Source organism: Podarcis bocagei (genome assembly GCF_964188305.1).
Source record: "Podarcis bocagei genome assembly, chromosome: 6".
NCBI classification, from domain to species: Eukaryota; Metazoa; Chordata; class Lepidosauria; order Squamata; family Lacertidae; genus Podarcis; species Podarcis bocagei.
Genome location: NC_138130.1, coordinates 27367607 through 27386425, shown reverse-complemented (window position 1 = coordinate 27386425; position 18819 = coordinate 27367607). Strand labels below are relative to the sequence as shown.

General features: G+C 40.7%; 2 protein-coding genes across 8 annotated transcripts in view; both read right to left on the bottom strand.

Annotated features, from left to right (window-relative positions):
• The window catches only part of MCF2L (MCF.2 cell line derived transforming sequence like), a 132399-nt gene extending 123083 nt beyond the window's left edge, over positions 1–9316 (bottom strand). For 2 of the 6 annotated variants that reach the window (XM_081198283.1, XM_081198290.1), the window contains exons 1-2: positions 8973–9312; positions 4739–4928 (exon numbers count right to left, since the gene is read on the bottom strand). In XM_081198283.1, coding sequence (XP_081054409.1) covers positions 4739–4907 — 169 coding nt within the window. In that variant the 5' untranslated portion in view covers positions 4908–4928; positions 8973–9312. Of the gene's footprint in view, positions 1–4738; positions 4929–8618; positions 8779–8972 lie in introns of those variants that run through there. The other 4 variants (XM_081198286.1, XM_081198291.1, XM_081198293.1 and 1 more) reach the window with 4 other exon arrangements.
• Positions 9317–13491: 4175 nt separating this feature from the next.
• ATP11A (ATPase phospholipid transporting 11A) overlaps positions 13492–18819 on the bottom strand; it is a 112308-nt gene continuing 106980 nt past the window's right edge. Inside the window, exon 29 of one of the 2 annotated variants that reach the window (XM_081198296.1) lies at positions 13492–17961. In XM_081198296.1, the coding sequence (XP_081054422.1) occupies positions 17701–17961 (261 nt within the window). In that variant the 3' untranslated portion in view covers positions 13492–17700. The remainder of the gene's footprint in view (positions 17962–18819) is intronic. The other variant, XM_081198297.1, reaches the window with a different exon arrangement.

The following is an 18819-nucleotide window of genomic DNA, read 5'->3' as shown; positions in this document are numbered from 1 at the left end:
TCTTTCAAAGCCATAAAATAGCAATCCATTTCCGAGGAGTCCTTTCTGAATAGTTGTTGTTGTTTTTTTACACAAAAAAGCTCAGTAACTCAAGAGCCTGCCAACCCAAATCAGAACCACAAAGGCAGGGTGATTAGCCTCCCCATTGCCACAGCCAAAGCCCCAATGAAAATCTCCCCTCCCCACAAAAGGCTTGCACAAAATACCAGTGACATAAATCCACAAAACCAAGAAAACCCAGAAACTGCCAAATTACCTGACACAAAACAGACATTTTAATCAATGGCTATAAAAGCATCACTGCTCTAATTCCTTTGAAGCATGTCTGTGCAGAGACCACTCACCAGGAATCAGATGAGGGAGATAAGCTACCAATTTCAGCCACTGAATTTGCTTTTTAAATGAAGAGGAAAGTATCAAAGGCCAAGGGGAGTAAAGAGGCATATCTTCTGCATAGAGCAGAAGCGCTAGATGCACCTCTGCAGGGATGGAAATACACAATTTGGGGGCTGCCACAGAGAAAAACCTCTCCCAGGGCAACATTTCCAGCACTCCAAGAAAGGTGGAAGTATCAAGAAAGGTCCCTCTGTTCATCTGAACACTTTGAGAGTTTGTAGGGAAGCCTCAGATATTTGAGGCTTTAAACACTAATGTCAGTGCCTTGAACTGGATCCAGAAATGAACTGCAGCCAGTGCAAATGTTTTAGAAAAAGGGGTTGCGTGAATTCTAAATGGAACCACAGACCACAAGCTAGCTGCTGCATTCTGGACCAGTTGGAAGTTTCTGAATTGCTTTCAAGGGCAGCCCCAGGTAGAGTATGTTGCAATCTGGACGCCATGCAAAGTACAGAATACAGTAACCAAGTAATACCTGCCCAACAGGAGCCATAGCTGGAAATAGGTACTCCTAGCCACTTGTGTCTTCAGGTAAAGATTGCTCAGGTCAATTAATGTCAATTCCAAAAAATACCTGAACTGTGTGTGTTGAAGTTAATAAAAACCTACGTTTTCACATTCTTGATCTACATTCATCTGGCTGAGGAAAGCTTTCTTCCGTTTGTCCAAATTCATCCCCCCCCCAATCATTTAAGCCATGGTGTGCATACTCCTCTTAGCATACTGGGCTAACTGGTACTGCAGCATATAAATGTGGATTAAAAACCCCATTTTAAAAAGTACTGCGGAGTTCTCCTTTGAAGTATGGTTAGCTAATCTAATACTAAATAACGCCAAGGTTAATTCCAAGGTAATATCAAGTAAAGCAAGTCTCCTCAGGGAAATTACTGTCAGTTCCAAAAAAAAAAGTAGTCACATAACTTGATATAAGCTGGCAGTAAACACAACATAAAATATTTTTTGAATACCTCACTTCATATTTATTACGTTGAGCCAGTCTAGCTTAAAGATTCAATTATCAGCACAAAATGTAGCAGTAAAACTTTCCACTTACTTAAGGACACCCTTTAAGGGTAAAATTAAGTGGTGATGGTCAAAGCAATTAACTAAAAGCAATGAAAACTACAATTTTCATCCAAGCTGCCTTCCATTTAATTATTTTAGGAAATAAAAACCTGTATCTTGGGTAACTTAAATGGGAAGCATTACTACTTATGTATCACTAGTTCACAAAAAATTGAAAATCCAAGTTCTGCACCTGCAGGGGGTTGGACTAGATGACCCTCGGTGTCCCTTCCAACCCGACAATTCTAAGATTCTTTGATATGTTCCTGATTTTCAGGAGGCAGTATGGGATTAATGAATGAAGCCTGTACTTAATAACTGGATTTAGCAAAATGTGTAATGCATAGCAGACGACTTTCTGCCAGGGTGTGTGATTTCCTTTCTCATTTGAATTTCCACATTATTAAAATGACTACTATATTGATAATACGCTAAGTTGAATTTGTTCCAAGATAATTAAAGAACACCTGCTGGAGTGCAGAATTACCATTTCTAGCAGTGTGCTGCTGAAGAAAGCTCTGCTGGATGTCAAACTCAGGGGAACTTCCCCCCAATCTTAACCCAGCTTGCCTGATGACTGTCTCCACTCCCCTTCCCCCCCCCCCATAAATATAATTGCTCAAGATTTCTAGAGCCTGTGAACATAGCAGCTGTGAAATGAAATTTACATAAATGTATAAACTGACAATTTGCATTTTTAAGACAACTTGAACAACTGACACACATACTGGCTGTGTTTGGACATGATAAACCATATTCTCCCCCCTGTATTTTCCCCTCAGTGCAGCTGAAGCTTTTACTTTCCTTTTTAATAACTCCAACATAGCATTATACACAACCTGACCTGTGGTTAATCTGAGCAGATTTATGCCACAAGGTGCCATAGGAAGGCACTGGACATAGTAAAAGATCCATCGCATCCTGGTCACTGTCTCTTCGAGCTCTTGCCGTCGGGACGGAGATACAGGTCGATGAAGACAAGAACGAGTCATCTTAAGAACAGCTTCTTCTCCAGAGCGATCTCGGCCCTGAATGGGAAGCCCGGACTTTGAAAGTCATCTAATCTCCCTTGCTGTATTATATTGTGTTGTTTAATTGGTGTTTTTATGGAGCAGTCAAGTAATTTCGTTGTCCCCGAAGGGGGCAATGACAATAAAGATATTCTTATTCTTCTTATTCTTATTCTTAACTATGGTTTATTGAAACAACGCAGCTTCAGAACCATGGTTTGGCAATAGTTTAAGATTAACCATAGTTTGTCAGGTATGGGTGAAATGACAAGGTGCAGCTAATCAAAAGCAGAAGCAAAAGTTTCTGAAGTCCTCCTTGTGGTCGTGCCACAGAGGAGGGGAGGTTGCACCCAAGACTGAGGCTCCTTCCCATCAAAATAAACCATGGTTATATTGTGACATCTAACTGCAGCTATTACAGATTGATATGCTCTCATTTTTTCTTCGTGTATTTCCATCATATGCCCATTTAATATCCTATTATCAATTTTAAACTGTTCTGTTTCCCAATCACAAAACATCTTATTATTTTTGTACCTTTAGCAAGGGATTCATTTAAAGCCCTAAATGGCCTCGGTCCAGTATACCTGAAGGAGCGTCTCCACCCCCATCGTTCTGAGGTCCAGTGCCGAGGGCCTTCTGGCGGTTCCCTCACTGCGAGAAGCCAAGTTACAGGGAACCAGGCAGAGGGCCTTCCCAGTAGTGGCACCCGCCCTGTGCAACGCCCTCCCACCAGATGTCAAAGAGAAAAACAACTACCAGACTTTTAGAAGAGATCTGAAGGCAGCCCTGTTTAGGGAAACTTTTAATGTAAAACAGACTGTTGTATTTTAATATTTTGTTGGAAGCCGCCCAGAGTGGCTGCGGAAACCCAGCCAGATGGGTGGGGTATAAATAAATTATTTATTATTTATTATTATTATTCCTTTTCTAATTAAATATTTGCAGTGATGAAAAAGAAATGGTTATATCCATGTTCAATACAGAGGCTTCCTACAGAGGCTTTCTAACCAACAAAGGCTTAATTATTATTTCATTTGGGTTTTTAGGTTGGGATGTGAACCTGATCTCTCTGGCCCCCATGTGCATTCACTCTGCACCTGAACATTGGGTGCCTGGAAATGGATTTTTTTCTTGCAAATTTACACCGTAAAATGTAGATGACTTTATTCACCAGAATCCCATAATGTCCTTCCAGTATATGGTACCCATCCATTGCTAGCTATTTTCACCACCAAGTATTTCTGAACTGTACAGGAATTGCAGCAAACTCAAAAGCCGGTTTGTGCAATCAAGATAACTAAGCAGATTTCCTAAAGCATTTTTTTCAAATTTAGCCACTTATCATTTGCAGGGGGGGGGGGGAGTAGGTGTGTGTGCAAAATATCCCAGGATATTTTAATTCAGTTGTTTTCAATACTTTATTAACGTGGCTAAGGAATGTGTCCTTGTGCAATACTTCCAGTTTTGAGTCTGATTCAACATTAACATCCTAGAGCTTCTGGATAGTATTATTGTCGGCTCACAATCAGAATGCTCATGGTGGATTTCAGGAAACTAAAATCTGCTTACATTGAATGAACCAGACAACCCTTTTGCTCTAAGTAGCTAGCTGCAGTGTATGGCATAAACGGGGGTGGGGTGGGGGGAAGGAAGCATCTGCAAAGTGGTAGACAATTGGGGGGGGGGACTCACTATTTTTCCAGAAACATGTCTACTGCACGCCAAATTAATTACCCTAGCTACAAAGTATCAAACATTAGCTGAATAACCTTATTGAAAGCAAGTTCTGAAGTTCTAGGATGCAATGAAAAGATGCAAATTCTAATCTAAAGATAAGTTTATCACAAAACATAGAGCTCGTTTATCCTACATTTTGCAGAAGCAGGAAATGGATGTGCTGATTGGAGACACAGAAGTGAGAGAACACAGGTGAGAGAGCACATATTACACGCAGGCTGAAAAGCTACTGGAACAGCATCACACATTTGTTAACAAATTACCTCCTTCCTGCTCTTAACACTTTTTCTGTCATAAACACCCCTCTCCTGTGCCGGTTCTATATGAATAGGAGAAACAGGAATATAGAGGTGAGTGTGAGAGGCCACAGGGTCAAAGATGTGGGAGGAGACGAATTGCGTTTCCTAGCAACATTTTAAAAAATGTATTCCCTGCTTTGCCCATTTTCTTTGTGACTTTATATATGACACAGAGGAAGACTGGCTTTATTGCAAAGTGTTTCTAAGGTGTAGCACAGATTGCCTTACCTGGCTGTACTGCCAGCATCTTCTGCTTATCTTGCACAAGCCGAATGATGTCCGATACCACAATGTGGTGATCCATATCTTCTTTCCCTTCATTAGGCTGATTGTCTTTTGAAAAGCAGCTGCAACTTCCATTTTCTTTACACAGGACAAACCTCCAGTAATTAGACATGAAAGTATCTTACTTCAATTCCTACAATTTAAAAAGAAAAAAAAGTTTCTTCCACAAGCATGCTCATGTCCCCAGGTCTTCTGCAACTTGTAAAGTACAACACATCACCTAATTCTAAACTGGAGGCCACTTTGTAGGGACTGTTTAAAAAACTGGAATACAGATTTTGCGTATTCTGTAGGCCTAACGAATATTTAATTTGTGCAAATGTTTTTAGACAAAAGACCAAGCTGCTGATAATTTTGCCCTTTGTAATTCTGTATATATTATCTCATAATGTAACATTCCTTTTCAGAAAATGATTTCTGGCATATTGAGAAGCATCAAATCACCTCTCACAAGCTGAACCTGGCAAGATTATAGAGATAGCTGGCAATGTTTAGCCTAAATGTTCAGTTTTCTGAAGAGTTATCAGGCCAGAAGTCACAGAGCCTATGTCCACTTCCCTGGGAGTAAATCCTACTGAACTGAATAGGGCTTACTTCTGAATAAACGCAAATAGGATAATGATTTACCAGTCAGAGTACTTTTCTTATTTTTGGTTTCCTTCCAGAAACTTGTCATCAAGCTGAGGGCAGGAGGCTTTTTAAAATAAATAAATGTGTATGTAAAAGTTTTTTTAAAAAAATCCTGGATCTTTCAGCATTCTGGCAGCCTGTTTCTCAAAAGCAACAGCTCCAAAACCAAGAAAGCGATAACATACCCATATTGCACAAATTCTTGGCAGAGATGAATTTTGCCCAAGACAGAAGACATTTAAAATGCATTAAATTCCCTGTTTTCATCCATTTTTAACCAGGTGACAAACTAAAAGCCATATATAGCCAAGGGCATTTCCAGTAGCAGCACCCTCATCTAGAACTCTCCCCCCAGGAAAGTCTGGCAGGCTGTTTACTATGAATACTTTATTCATCTAGTTGACAAATAAAACTAAAAATTCTTCCAGAGGGCATACATGGAGCAAGGCTATTCTGCTGTTGGCTTGCTGCTTGTAGATTATTTTAAGGTTTGGAGATTCTCATTTTTAGCTGTTGAAATACTGTATTTTTATGGTTATAGGTATTGATGTTATATGTTGTGAGTTGTCCAAAGGGTTCTGAGGAACTACAAAAGCTTCACAAATCCAACCAAACCAAACCAAACCACATAATTTTGTAAAATTTAAATGGATATGAATTTTAAGGGGTATGAAATATACTTTAATATTTCAAGATATAAAGTTTATACCTCCCCCCAGCCTGCATTATTGTGCACCTTGCTAAAAAGTCACATATTTGGAAAACACAAGGAAAAGTGTATACAATTTCCAGTGGAACAATTCAAGAGAACTTCAGTAGCTCAGCAGCTCCAAGCAAAATGTAATTACGAATTAAATTGAGACATGGCATTTTTTCCCAAACACGCAGGAAAAAAGGGAACACTTAACCTGAAAGAGATTATTATTACATGATATCTCTTCACCCTACTGGTTGCCATCTCTTTATAATATTTACTTCTATGAAAAAAGGAAAAATATAGATTTTTAATACAGGACTTTTTCTTGAACTATAATGTACATTTTTTAAACACAAGACCAAGATAATCAATTCAACAATTGCTTCCATTTAATGGGGTTGTATTGTATGCACCGTTGTGCTTAATGGAATTTACTCGCAAGTAAGTATGCCTGGCTGCACACCTTATCTGGGAGTGAACTCTGTTAAATACAGTGGAACTTAACTTGCAACATAACATAGGATTGGGCTTTTTCATTATCCATGGATATAAATTATATTTTTAGGCTGTGGTGCGAATATCCACCCTATGTCTCTGGGGAGGTTAAGGATCCAGCAAAAAGCACAGAAGAGGCAATGCTACGGCCATTAGAGGATCCTGAAACAAGGTGCTTCAGCGGCAAGAAGGCTGCCCAAGAATCCTATCCAGGTAGGTGATGTATACAACTTATACCTGGCTGACAGGTATTGCAGGGCTTTTTATGCAGCAATGGCTGTACACACTCCATTCTATTCTACTGCTCCCCAGATTGCCATTTGTTCATTAACTGCAATTTATGCACCTAAAAACAAACCACACTATCTATCCTTTCAGCACGTTAACTGATCCCATGGCTGCAACCTTACCACCAAACTGAGAGTTGAGTCTCATGAAAGTCAATGGGTCTTAACTTCTGAATAGATATGCACAATATTACACTGTATACTAGTGGAGACTGGCCCATTAGGGAGAAAATGGCACACTGTCCCACCATGCTTGACTTCTTGCTTACAAGCAGTCCAGAGGTTGGAACTGCATGTGGCAACCTCCTCTTCCTTAGTTTTGTTGCTGCGCTTGTAAAATTCAGCAGTCAGGCAGGGGGTGGAAGTAGAGTTTGTTGGCTCTGGTTTAGGGTTGCCATATCTCAAAAAGTAAAAACCAGAGCACCCTGAAAGTTGCTGAACATTTTTTAGGAAGATCCTAAGACCTGTTCTTGGCTTCTCTACCTTCCATATTCCCAGTTCCAAGGGACACCAGCCACCACAAATTTATACCAATACACAGTAACTGAAGCATGCGACTCTAATTAGGCCTACTCAGACATGTATATCTGATGTGTATTTTAATATGTAATTTTTATTTTATAATGTGCATCTTTGAAACTACTAATTTCATTTCTATTTTGAAGTTCCCTAAGTTTTTTTAACATCTGATTTTCCTGGCAATTTTAATGTCTGTTTCATGTAAACAGCTTATTCGTGTTGATGACTAAGCAGTATATAAGAGTGTTCGAAACTCCCATTGTTCTAGGCACATTTTGCAACAGGAAATTTCATTAGTGTGAGCAGTTTCTGAGTGTAGTACTGTGCCTAAGATTTCAGATTAAACCTTCAGAGTGGAAGGAAAGGAGATTTTTCTACCTCCCCACTTCCAGCTACTCCCTGAAGGCTGGGTAAAAGACCCTCCTAAGGATATTAAGGGGGTGGGCAGGGGAAGGACTAGACCATGTGAAAAATGAACATAATATTTTAGCTGCAGTTCATTTATTTTCAGCTCTGTATTCTTGTTATAAAAAAAGCTCGCCTAGACATTTTGTCGTTGCGCCTGTAACCTAGGTTTAAGATGCCATTTAGCTCCTAGCTCAGTTTCTAACATAGTTATATAAACTTGTTAAAATAAATTCTCATATTCCCACTTGCAGCTGGGACATTAAAGTTGATAGAGACAACATATCTTGCGAACCGTCCTCAGATCTTATGATGAAGAGCGGGATATGTCTAATAAATAAATGTGAAAGAGGAAGGGCAACACACAACAGAGTCCAAGGTGTCTGTCCTTGTGCCTTTCAGCTGCTGTTTGAGCAAAAGGAATTTCAGCAAGTGCATCTTTTCTCACGGCAGCACCAACATCTAGGACATGGCAAGACACACCTGGTCTAATTCCCTCCAATACACAACAATGGACATTACAGGTGGACAACTCACTCTTGCTTTCAGGAAGCAGTCTTTTTACAGTTACTAAGGTAGGGAAGTCCCTTTTGAACTTAGTGGGACTTACGAGCAAGCGGGTGGAAAAGGGTGCATAGGAAGTCGCCATAGACCACGCCAGACCAATATCGTCTCTGAAGGAGCAATCTAGGGGTTTCAAGGCAGGAGTTTCCCCCAGGCCTACAGAAAGATAGAGCCTATGGGGATTTAACCCGGCCCCTTTTGCATGCAAGGCAAAGCCCTCTCTTACCCCAGGGCTACGGCCCTTGCCTCCAATCCCCATCGACGAGCCGGTGCTCTGGAAGCAAAACTGGGAGTCCGAGGTTTCTCTCCAAACTCACAAAGGAACCGGTGGGGCGTGAGGGCGCGGGAAGCGCCGCTTTGCAGCTAACCTCCCCACACCTTTCTTTCCCAGCAAAGGAGGGCGAGGAAACAAACACAGCACCCACCCACCCCAAACTAACGTGCACTGAGTAGGAGAGCTGGTAAAGGCGGGAGCAGCCGGGATTCAAATCATTCCCCCCACCCAACCCCCGGCTACCCCTTGACGAGGAGGAGCCGCCTGAACCCAAACAAACACACAAAGCACATGACTCGCGCTCACCTCCGGGGCCGGGATGCTGCTGCTGCTGCTTTTTCTGAGGGCTGCGACGCTCCCCGGCCAGGTGCTCCCTCCTCGCCTAGCAGTCTTCCTCTTTCTCCGCGCCCTCCTTCACCCGCAAGTTCCTCTCCAGCCTACGGCACGGGGAGGACCTGCCTCCTTTCTCCGGGGCAGCCCGGGACCGCCGCGTGGAGTTGGCGCGAGCGGGAAAGCGGTAGCAGCACCGGCAGCGCCCCTCACCTCCTCAGCTTCGCCGGACTCGCCTGCATGCAAGCCGAGTGCCGCCCACTCCTTCCAGCCCACCGCTATTCCGGGCAAGAAGGGGAGCGGGGTGCCCAGGGCTCCTTTGTTGCCGGTGGGGGAAAAGGAGGAGGATGCGCTGCACTGAGCAAAAAAAAGGGACCTGAGCGGGTGGGAAAACGGAAGTAGCCCTGTGCTCGGCTCGTCGGCTCTTCCCTCCCTGTTGTTTCTCCTTTTGCAGGATGGAGTCAGGCTTAGGCGGCTGCAGTCCTGGTACCTGCTCCCTGCCCCCGGGAGTAAGCCCCGCTGGACTCAGCCGCGCGTACTTCTGAGCAGACCTGAATAACATCTCGGTCTTGCTTCTGCTTCTTGCTTACCCGTTATTCTAGGCTCCCTCCCGCTTTCCGTCTGGGCAGCTGCTGCTCTTTTGCGCTGAAAGCCTCGGTTCCGAAGGTGTAGCATCAGCCCTGCCAAACCTCAGTTTACCTGGGAGCTGAATTCAACAGAGCTTTCTTCTGAGTAAACATGGTGTTGTAAACAAAAATTGCCCTTTTCCCTTATGGGGTATCCAAGAGCCCATATAGAGTCCTTACATATGTTCCCTATTGGTAGGAGAAAATAACAGAGGCCAACCAGAGAATATTGAGAAGCAAAGCAGCTAGTAAGCTTGATCTTTATTGATCTGTTGCAACAGGGTGCTCCCCTCACACGCAGGAAAGGAGGAGGAACCCAGAACAATGGAGGGCAAGGCCAAGACTTTTGAAATTGCCACCCTGTAGATCAAGACCACCCCCAGAAACATCATACATACATCACAGAAGGGGTGTAACCTAAGACCACCCTCCAGATACATCACACCTACATCACAAAAAGGTGGTCTTAAACACATTTGAATGTTGTTTTTCTCCTGTCATTGTTTATCTCCTGTCTGGCAGGTTACTTGACCGGATTGCCTGGGGAGCCTGGCCAGTCTCTTGTGATGATACTTAGTTCCTGGGCCAGGTCACAGGCTCACACCCTATTCATATCTTAAATGTGCCCTTAAGACAGGATTTGTGAGTTAAGAGACAATGGGGAGGTTTCCCACTTTGACCTTGCAGAGAAAACATTTGCTCAGTTTAGGAATCAAAATGGTTCCAGGTCGGTCTTCCTGTGCTGATCTATGTATGTGATTGGTTGGCACACTTATGAACATTACCATATATCCAAGACCTCAAAATTCCTATCACAATGGTGAGGACTGTGCTGTGTAAATGGAGTGTTGTGTGCATGCATATGTGTGTAGACACACACTATCTCAGCATAACAGTTTACACGACACGTCTACTCTGAATATATCCGTCTCTCTGTCTCTGAAACAAAATAAAGTTTTTGTCAAGAGCTGAGTTCTTGCCTGAAGGTGGTCTGAGGGATGTGTGGGCAAAAGTGTCTTCCAGTGAGCTTGCCTGGCTGCGAGAGTGCTATATGATAACTTGTGTCCAATTCATACTGCAGTTAGCCTTCCTTGTCAGCCACGTGTTTAGGTCGCTTATTTCGGTGAGCAGGAAGGGAAACAATACACCAGCCAACCCCCCCACCCCCCAAAAAAAAACCCAGTAGAGAGAATGTGAGATCCAGACCAGGGGGATGGAAAGGCAGCAACCTTCCAATTCTAGCCTTCCCCATGCAGTGTGTGTTAATGTACATGTTGCTGTTGTTTAGTCGTATCCGACTCTTCGTGACCCCATGGAACAGAGCACGCCAGGCACTCCTGTCTTCCACTGCCTCCCGCAGTTTGGTCAAACTCATGCTGGTAACTTCGAGAACACTATCCAACCATCTTGTCCTCTGCCGTCCCCTTCTCCTTGTGCCCTCCTCATCTTTCCCAACATCAGGGTCTTTTCCAGGGAGTCTTCTCTTCTCATGAGGTGGCCAAAGTTAATGTACATAATGAGCTATATAAAGGTCAAATTAACAACAACAAAAATAGTATGAATGCACAAGGGGATGTAAACAAATAACAGTTTACACTAGTTAAAAACTAGTGCGGAGCTTGCTTTCTCAAAAGTCTGTTTTACCCATGTATCATTGACACCATAGATCCGGGGGGAAATAGGGGTTAGATACAGAGTAGGAACAGATGACAATGTGACTATAGTGAAGTGTTTAGGAGAAGTGGTGCTGAGAACTATATGCAGAATAAAGCAAGCTTTCTTGTCCCCTAAAAGTAGGGAAGAGAGAAAATAAATACTTTAGGGTGTGTTTATTAACTCATCCTTGAAGGACCCTCTTGCTAGTCTTGTTTCTGACCTTTAGATTTTACTTCCTGTTCGACAACCAATGGAAAGCTTTTTAACTGGTTGCTATAGAAGCATCTGGAAACTACCGTATTTTTCGCTCTATAACACGCACCCAACCATAACACGCACGTAGTTTTTAGAGGAGGAAAATCCGTAGGCATGCCACCCGTAGGCATTTCCTCCATAACATGCACAGACATTTCCCCTTACTTTCTAGGAGGAAAAAAGTGAGTGTTATGGTGCAAAAAATACGGTAATTGTGGAAAGCATTTGGAAACAATTTTTTACTGGTTGCTGGTTTGAAATTTTCTGCCCAGAAAACCTGAAAAGGCTTCATGCTGAGCCGTGCACACTGATAAAATCAGAAATTAGACCAGAGTTACAACCTAGATGGCGAACCAAACAGTGATCTGTAGTGTACACAAAGCAGTGTTTCTGTTCCTCTAGGGCTGTTTTCATCCTTTGCCATTAAATACTCATGAAAAAGAAGAGGGGGGGAAAGCCACTAGGTGAGTAATGTAAAGGAATAAAGGGTAACTTATGGTAAATATTTTTTCAGATCACTTTAAGTTATCGCTTTATTTCACCTTTTAGGAATAAGCACCCAATCCTGCTCTGCTAATCACAACTGCAGAATGAAATAATTCTTACTTCTCACTTCAGATAAACAAACAGGCTTCTTTATTGCTGGCTGCGTAGAGTACAACTGATACTGAAAAGCAGAACAAAGGAAAGTTCAAGGCATGGAGTCTTAACTCCAGATGATAATACAAAATTCTACCTCTTCAAAGGTTATATAATAATAATAATAATAATAATAATAATAATAATAATAATAATAATATTTATACCCTGCCCATCTGGCTGGGTTTCCCCAGCCACTCTGGGTGGCTTCCAACAAAACACTAAAATACAATAACCTATTAAACATTAAAAGCTTCCCTTTTAATGAAGGGCTGCCTTCAGATGTCATCTAAAAGTTTGGTAGTTATTTTTCTTTGACATCTCGTGGGGGGGGGGGGTTCCACAGGGCGGGTGCCACTACCGAGAAGGCCCTCTGCCTGGTTCCCTGTAACTTGGCTTCTCGCAGCGAGGGAACCGCCAGAAGGCCCTCGGCGCTGGACCTCAGTGTCCGGGCAGAATGATGGAGGTGTTACAGGTGGTTGTTTTTTCAGCATCAGTTATTGGGTGATCGTGATCATGAAAAACCCACCCTCACGAATGTAACGTCTTGAGTGAGCAGCCTTTTGGGGCTCTTGCAGAGGATGCTTTCATTGTGCATTGTTCACTGAATTTTTTCAGAAGGTTTCTGCTCTTTACATTGTTTCTGTTCTTAATACAAATTGCCATTCTTTAAATGGAGGCAGCCACTCCCTGTCATGTCACAGATTAAAAAATATATATTCCCTGTCCCCCCAAGTGGCTAGATTTTAATGTACCACAATCTAACATATGGCGGTGGGCTGTTTTCTTGACACACTATGATTTTAGTCCACACAAGAACACCAGGAGGAACTAAATTTCATTGTTATGACAACAGAAGTGTTTCTATATATGAAGCTTAAAGTAGTTCTTCTTTCAGTCTGTTCATAACACCTACATCTTCTCTCTGGGTTTCTTCATCCAAAGTTAGGGCTGATTTTAGGTCCTGAAAATCCTGCTATAATGTGTGAGTCCGTATAGGAAAGCGTGCCCTGTGCAGGAATTAGCATTCTCACATCTTCAATGGTTAAAAAGCAACCACCATGGAGAATTAAAATAATCTAGAACTGTACACACCGTTTTGAGATTTAATGTGACTACCAGAAAGCTCCCACAGTTGGTGCACTAACGGAAACTCTCTATGTGGAACTAGTAAATGCCTGCAGCGTCTAAACAAACGGGCAAAACTGCAATTAGAAATCAAAATGTCTGTTGAATGCAACATTTTCATTTTGAATTGAATATATTTCCCCCTTCTCCTCTAAATGACTTACCTTGCTCAGTAAAAACAAGCACACACCCCAAAACAAATATGCAAATTTTATTTTATTGCAAGCAGATTTAAACATCTACTGCTTTATACAATCTACAGAAAGTTCAAAAATATTAATATAAAGAATTCATGTTTAGGTATTTACGGAAAAAGAAAGTTTAAAAACAGCACTGAAAATAAACTTTACAGTAATGCACATGTATATCATATATATTTATATTTATTTATATTCTTAGTATTTGAGACTGCTTTGATCCAGTTAATGAAGTGTTATAGCTTAGTCTAAACAGTAGTTTTGAAGGCTGAATTATCATCAGATAAGTGCACCTATCATTATACCATTTAAAATACATGTCAGTATTTGGTGCTGATGAGTAAAGATATTTTAATGATTAATGCACTGATAACTATGATCCACCATTCCCAAAAAGCTGTTTGTTTGTTTTTGCCAATTACACATTACAGACTGAAAGAATATTGATGGTGCATACAAGACAGAATTTTGTTCAGACACAATGTACAATTAAAATTCTGTACTTCTTTCGACAAAGGTAAAGCTGTATAAACTGAAGTGTGCAATTGTGCAATGTACAATCATGTACATATTTCTCTCTTATAATACTCTGACAGAATTCCATTAAAGCTTCTCAACATGATCTCACTGATATCACCAACAAGTGCAGTTTCCTTCGTTTGATACTTGCATTACAGTGGAATAAATAGGCTGATGCAAGCAAGTGAATAAATGGTATACTGTATATTAAAGAGCTGAATAAATTAATAATTACTGAGGGCCATCAAAATTATCTGAATATTACTGCTAGCTACTCTAAAGAATAAGTAGTTTCAATGGATGTATGATGTATATGTTTTAGTCTTAATGGATATTTGGTTGATGCCCTCCAGTTCCAACACATTTATGAAAGCATTTGAAATGTTTTCACATTAGAGGTTCAACAATTCAGACAAGGCCATTTGTGTGACACGGAATGGAGTTTTCCACTTCATATAAATTTCTATCAATTTTACATTTTTGACTCAGGTCGCAACCCTACTATTGATCGTTGGTTGTTGCGCCTGACTAATTCTCCTAATCCAGCTGGGTGCATGGAAATATGTTTCTGTACATTGATCATCCTTCTAGAATTATTTCCTCCTCTCTCACTTGGTCCCCAAATGCACATGGAAAATCCTCTGCATCCATCACCAACTGTGACACAAGCACATTGCTGAACAGATGATCAAATTCTGACAGTTCAGACACTCTGATCTTCCAAGGGTAATGAAGTAAATCTAGGTTATGCCTCACCACTGACAGCATCAGTCATTTATTCAGCTGGGCAGATCCTCATGTGCAGAACAGGAGCGACCAGACTGTGGCCCTTCGGATGTGGTTGAGACTCCAGCTCCCATCAGCCCCAATGAGCATAGCCAATGTTCAGGAACAACGGAAGTTGCGTTCCAGCAACATTTGGAAGGTCCTAGGTTTTCTCATCCTTCGCAGCATGTCTGCACCAAATTGCTATGCACAAGAATATCTAAGGCCTACTAGTTTAGCTTCTGTATTACACCTGTACATCTATTGCAGAAAGAAAATGAAGGCCTATAGAGCCTTTCCTTTCCCCCCATTTAAACAGTGTATTTTTAAAGCTCCGATTGCTTAATGGAAGCAGAATTCCTCCTTCAAATTCAAAAATATCCTCCTAGTGGTGCAGCAATGAAACTGCTAGCACATTTGCAGAGCTAAGCAGGGTCAGGTGTGGTTTCAGACTGGATGGGTGTTGAGATTCCTGCATTATAAGGAGTTGGACTAGACAAGCCTTAGGGTCCCTTCCAACCGTACAATTCTATGTTTCTACGATTTCTCCTTCTAATGCAATACAATCAATCATAAGTGTCTGTTTTCTTAAAAAACCAAAAACTACCATTAAATATTTCAGCCTGTTGAAAGATCATTCACTTTTTAGGAAACAGTTGAGATGCAAGAATATTGCAGTAAACCATTTTTGTTAGTAGGCAGAGCAGGAATGCAGCATTTTCAAATCATCAAGCAAAGGGTCTTCTTACTTAAGGCTAAAAGATGGAAATGAACAAAACAAAAACAAGGAACTGGTAGAAAGCTTCATGGAATAAAAATGTAAGAATAGTAGATAGCAGCAGCTGGTTGTAAGCAGAATGTACCACATTAAAAGCTATTATTCACAAGCAAAAGCAAAAAAGCAAACTTTTTATTAAAAAAAAATCAGTAGCTTTGGATGATTCTGAAACAACAAACCTATTTCTAATTTTAACATTCATCAGAATTTCAACATTCAACCACAATTCCACTATAAGCTAAACTCTGATCCAAAACTCATAGGTATAAAAAAACTCTCTAAAACATACAATTAAAAAACAATAGAAATGTTGTGTTAACAAATGTATGCATATAACAGATATATAAATAGCTACAGTATTGAAAAATATTTCAGTGCAAAGGCAATTTTAAGATTTCTAAAAAACCCATTAAAAATAATTTTGTTAACTACACCCGAACAGGAAATTTGTCACTACTACAGATATAAAATCAATACTCACATCAAGTTAATTTTTTAAAAATATATATTTGTAACCAGTGTTTTATGTAGGGGACATTTCTACTAGACATTCAAGTATGTAATGTCAAATAAATATTAACTTCCGGTATATTACTATCAGTATGTGAACAACACTGGAAATGGAAAGTGCTTCATTTTAAATGACAAACGCTGAGATGTTGTGCGTTATGAGGGGGGTGAGACTTGAGAAGTATGGGAACTACCATCAGATTCTCTGTCTCTGTAATCTTTGGTATAATAAAATGTTCACAATTTGCCTTTCAAAGCATTATGTTCCCATCTCCCCCAAATCTCTGTTCAGGGAAGGCGAGAGAGAGAACCTGTGCATTTTCTTCCACACACAAACTTTTTTCCCCTATCAAGTAATCCTTCGGCAAAATTGACACCCTAAATAAAACACTGGGAGAAAAGAAACAGAACTGATCTGTGTATGCTATTATCAAAACCAGTACACAGCAAAACTAGAGCCACGAATAGAGCCGAAGTACAAGCTGGCTGTAATGATTTAAAACGACAGATAAAGCGTTTGCATAATCATGCACATATTTTTTCTTTTCTGAAGAATGGTTGCATTCACATTCAAAGAGGAGAAAGGGGGAAACCTAACCTAGTGGTCATTACCAAATATAAGTAGTCACTAAGTAGACATTCTGTTAAACATTCTGTCTCCCTCTTCCTTTCAAAGTTCAAATCAAAAATTAAAAACCAGCATTTAAAATACAGTATTATCTAGTTGAGCTGTTATGGAAGCAATTACTTCCTTTCCACAACAGGGGAAAAAACAAAAAAAAACTTCGGGTAGCAAAGCACTTCCTAATACATCCATACTCTACTTTAGAGGTAGCAGAATGGTAGAATACTGGTTCGTTCTTTAAATTTCTAAGACTAAATTCTTAAATTCAGTAATTATTTTCAACTCAATACCTACAGTGGCCACTTCACTCGTTTGCTAGCCAGCTTGACTTCCCAAAGGTCTGTAGGCAGTCTAAGTAAAAATGTATTGGTCTAACGTGTGGGGAAGGGTGCTGGGTCTTAAAATCACACATAGACGTCCTACTTGGTGACTTACAATAAAATGGATATTAGAGAGTGTTTCTTGAAAGCAGATTTGCACAGAGGAAACACCAGTTTGTTCTACAGAGAGAGCAAAGAAAAGACAAACACCAGTCAGAAACAGCACCTATGAAATATGTTCTCAGCGACTTTCACTGGGGGTCCGAGACCGTTGCTTAGTTAGAGGGCTGACAAAATTTTAACCACTGATCTCAGAAGACGACGTTTGACTAAAGCAGGACTCTTTCAAGTAATAAAGGAAAAGAGATGATGGGAGTCAATAAACATACAAAGGTTTTTGACAGGATGGAGTGAAATTACAGTGCTGTTCATCCTCACAGTGCCAGACTGTGTAGAAAAATCCATTGCTTCAACAGTTTAGAACATAAGGAAGGGCAAGACTCCTGGGAAAGATTTGTACTCCATGCTCTTTGATCCAGTTTGTCAGACTATTACATTGGACAGTTAAAGCCAGCAAAATTTCAATCAGTGCTGTTAAATGGTCATTTGCAGATGTAGTAGGAGCGGGGCTTGGAATGAGAGGGAGGAATAGTTGATAGTTCTTAAAGGCTTGAGTTGGTGATCTCTCATAGAGATGTTTCCAGACCTGAACCCCTGTGGTAGTACCTGGCACTGGAATCACAACGCTTATTATTGGAATAGCCAAAGATGGAAGGGAGTACTGAATAATCATAGTTTCTCCAATGTGCAAACATTGTTTTTTTAGAATGAGAACTAGACCTTCTTGGTGGGGTATTTTTGCAGTCATTGCTCCTGTATCTTGGACTCTTCAGAGAGGCAAGAGGTGTGAATTCTGAAAAATGGTCCCGACCATGGCTTGATTTATTCTGCCAAGAAAACAAGTAATAGGTTATGAAGCTGTCATCATAGTAATTAACTGAAAGGCTTTAAGGTGGTACCTAGCATAGGGGCAATATGGCCAGATGGAGACATATAAATTGCCAATAGAGCACCACTGTTTGGCTCATTTAAAAATGCAGACACAGCCTCAACAGAGGAGTAATTTCAATTTATTTTAATTCACAATTTTGTCTTCTTTTACATACAGAACAACTTTTTGTTAACATTTTGCTTAGGAGAAATAAGATACTCGGATATGAACCACTTTTTATCCTGTCTTTTGGATGTCTGATAATCTTTTGATATTTGGAATGACTGATATGGTTGATATTTTTCTCAGTAGCCAGCAGATAAATTTAAATTGATAAGTTAATTTATACTGTCCTTACTGTTCCTAGCCTGTATTTAGGAAATGTCCGGAAGGCTACTCTGCACCAGAACAGATGGGAATTTGAATACACTCTCCTGATCTCCATGGAGCGTGTTACTTTATAGAAGCTATTTTAGGAATCCCAATCATCTGGGCATTTGTGTCACTTTGGAAATTAAAGCACTTCCTTTTCTGAGGGCTGTTTTTATCTTTGAATAAATGTGTGGCTGAGATGAAATACTTTTGCTTCTTGCTAATACTTGTGACTTGTAAAAAACCAAGTTGCAAATGTTCCCTGTGGGGAGATATGAAGACTCTAGCAGATATATGTACCCTTGTGCATCTGCTTTCCCCCAATTTTTGGGAGTCTGTAGCCTTTGCCTTACATTTGTTTAGCCAGGCTAAAAGCTGATGCCGTTTGAAATTTTGCTTTATCATATTTCCACATCCAAAGGTAAAAGACAGGGCACTGAGA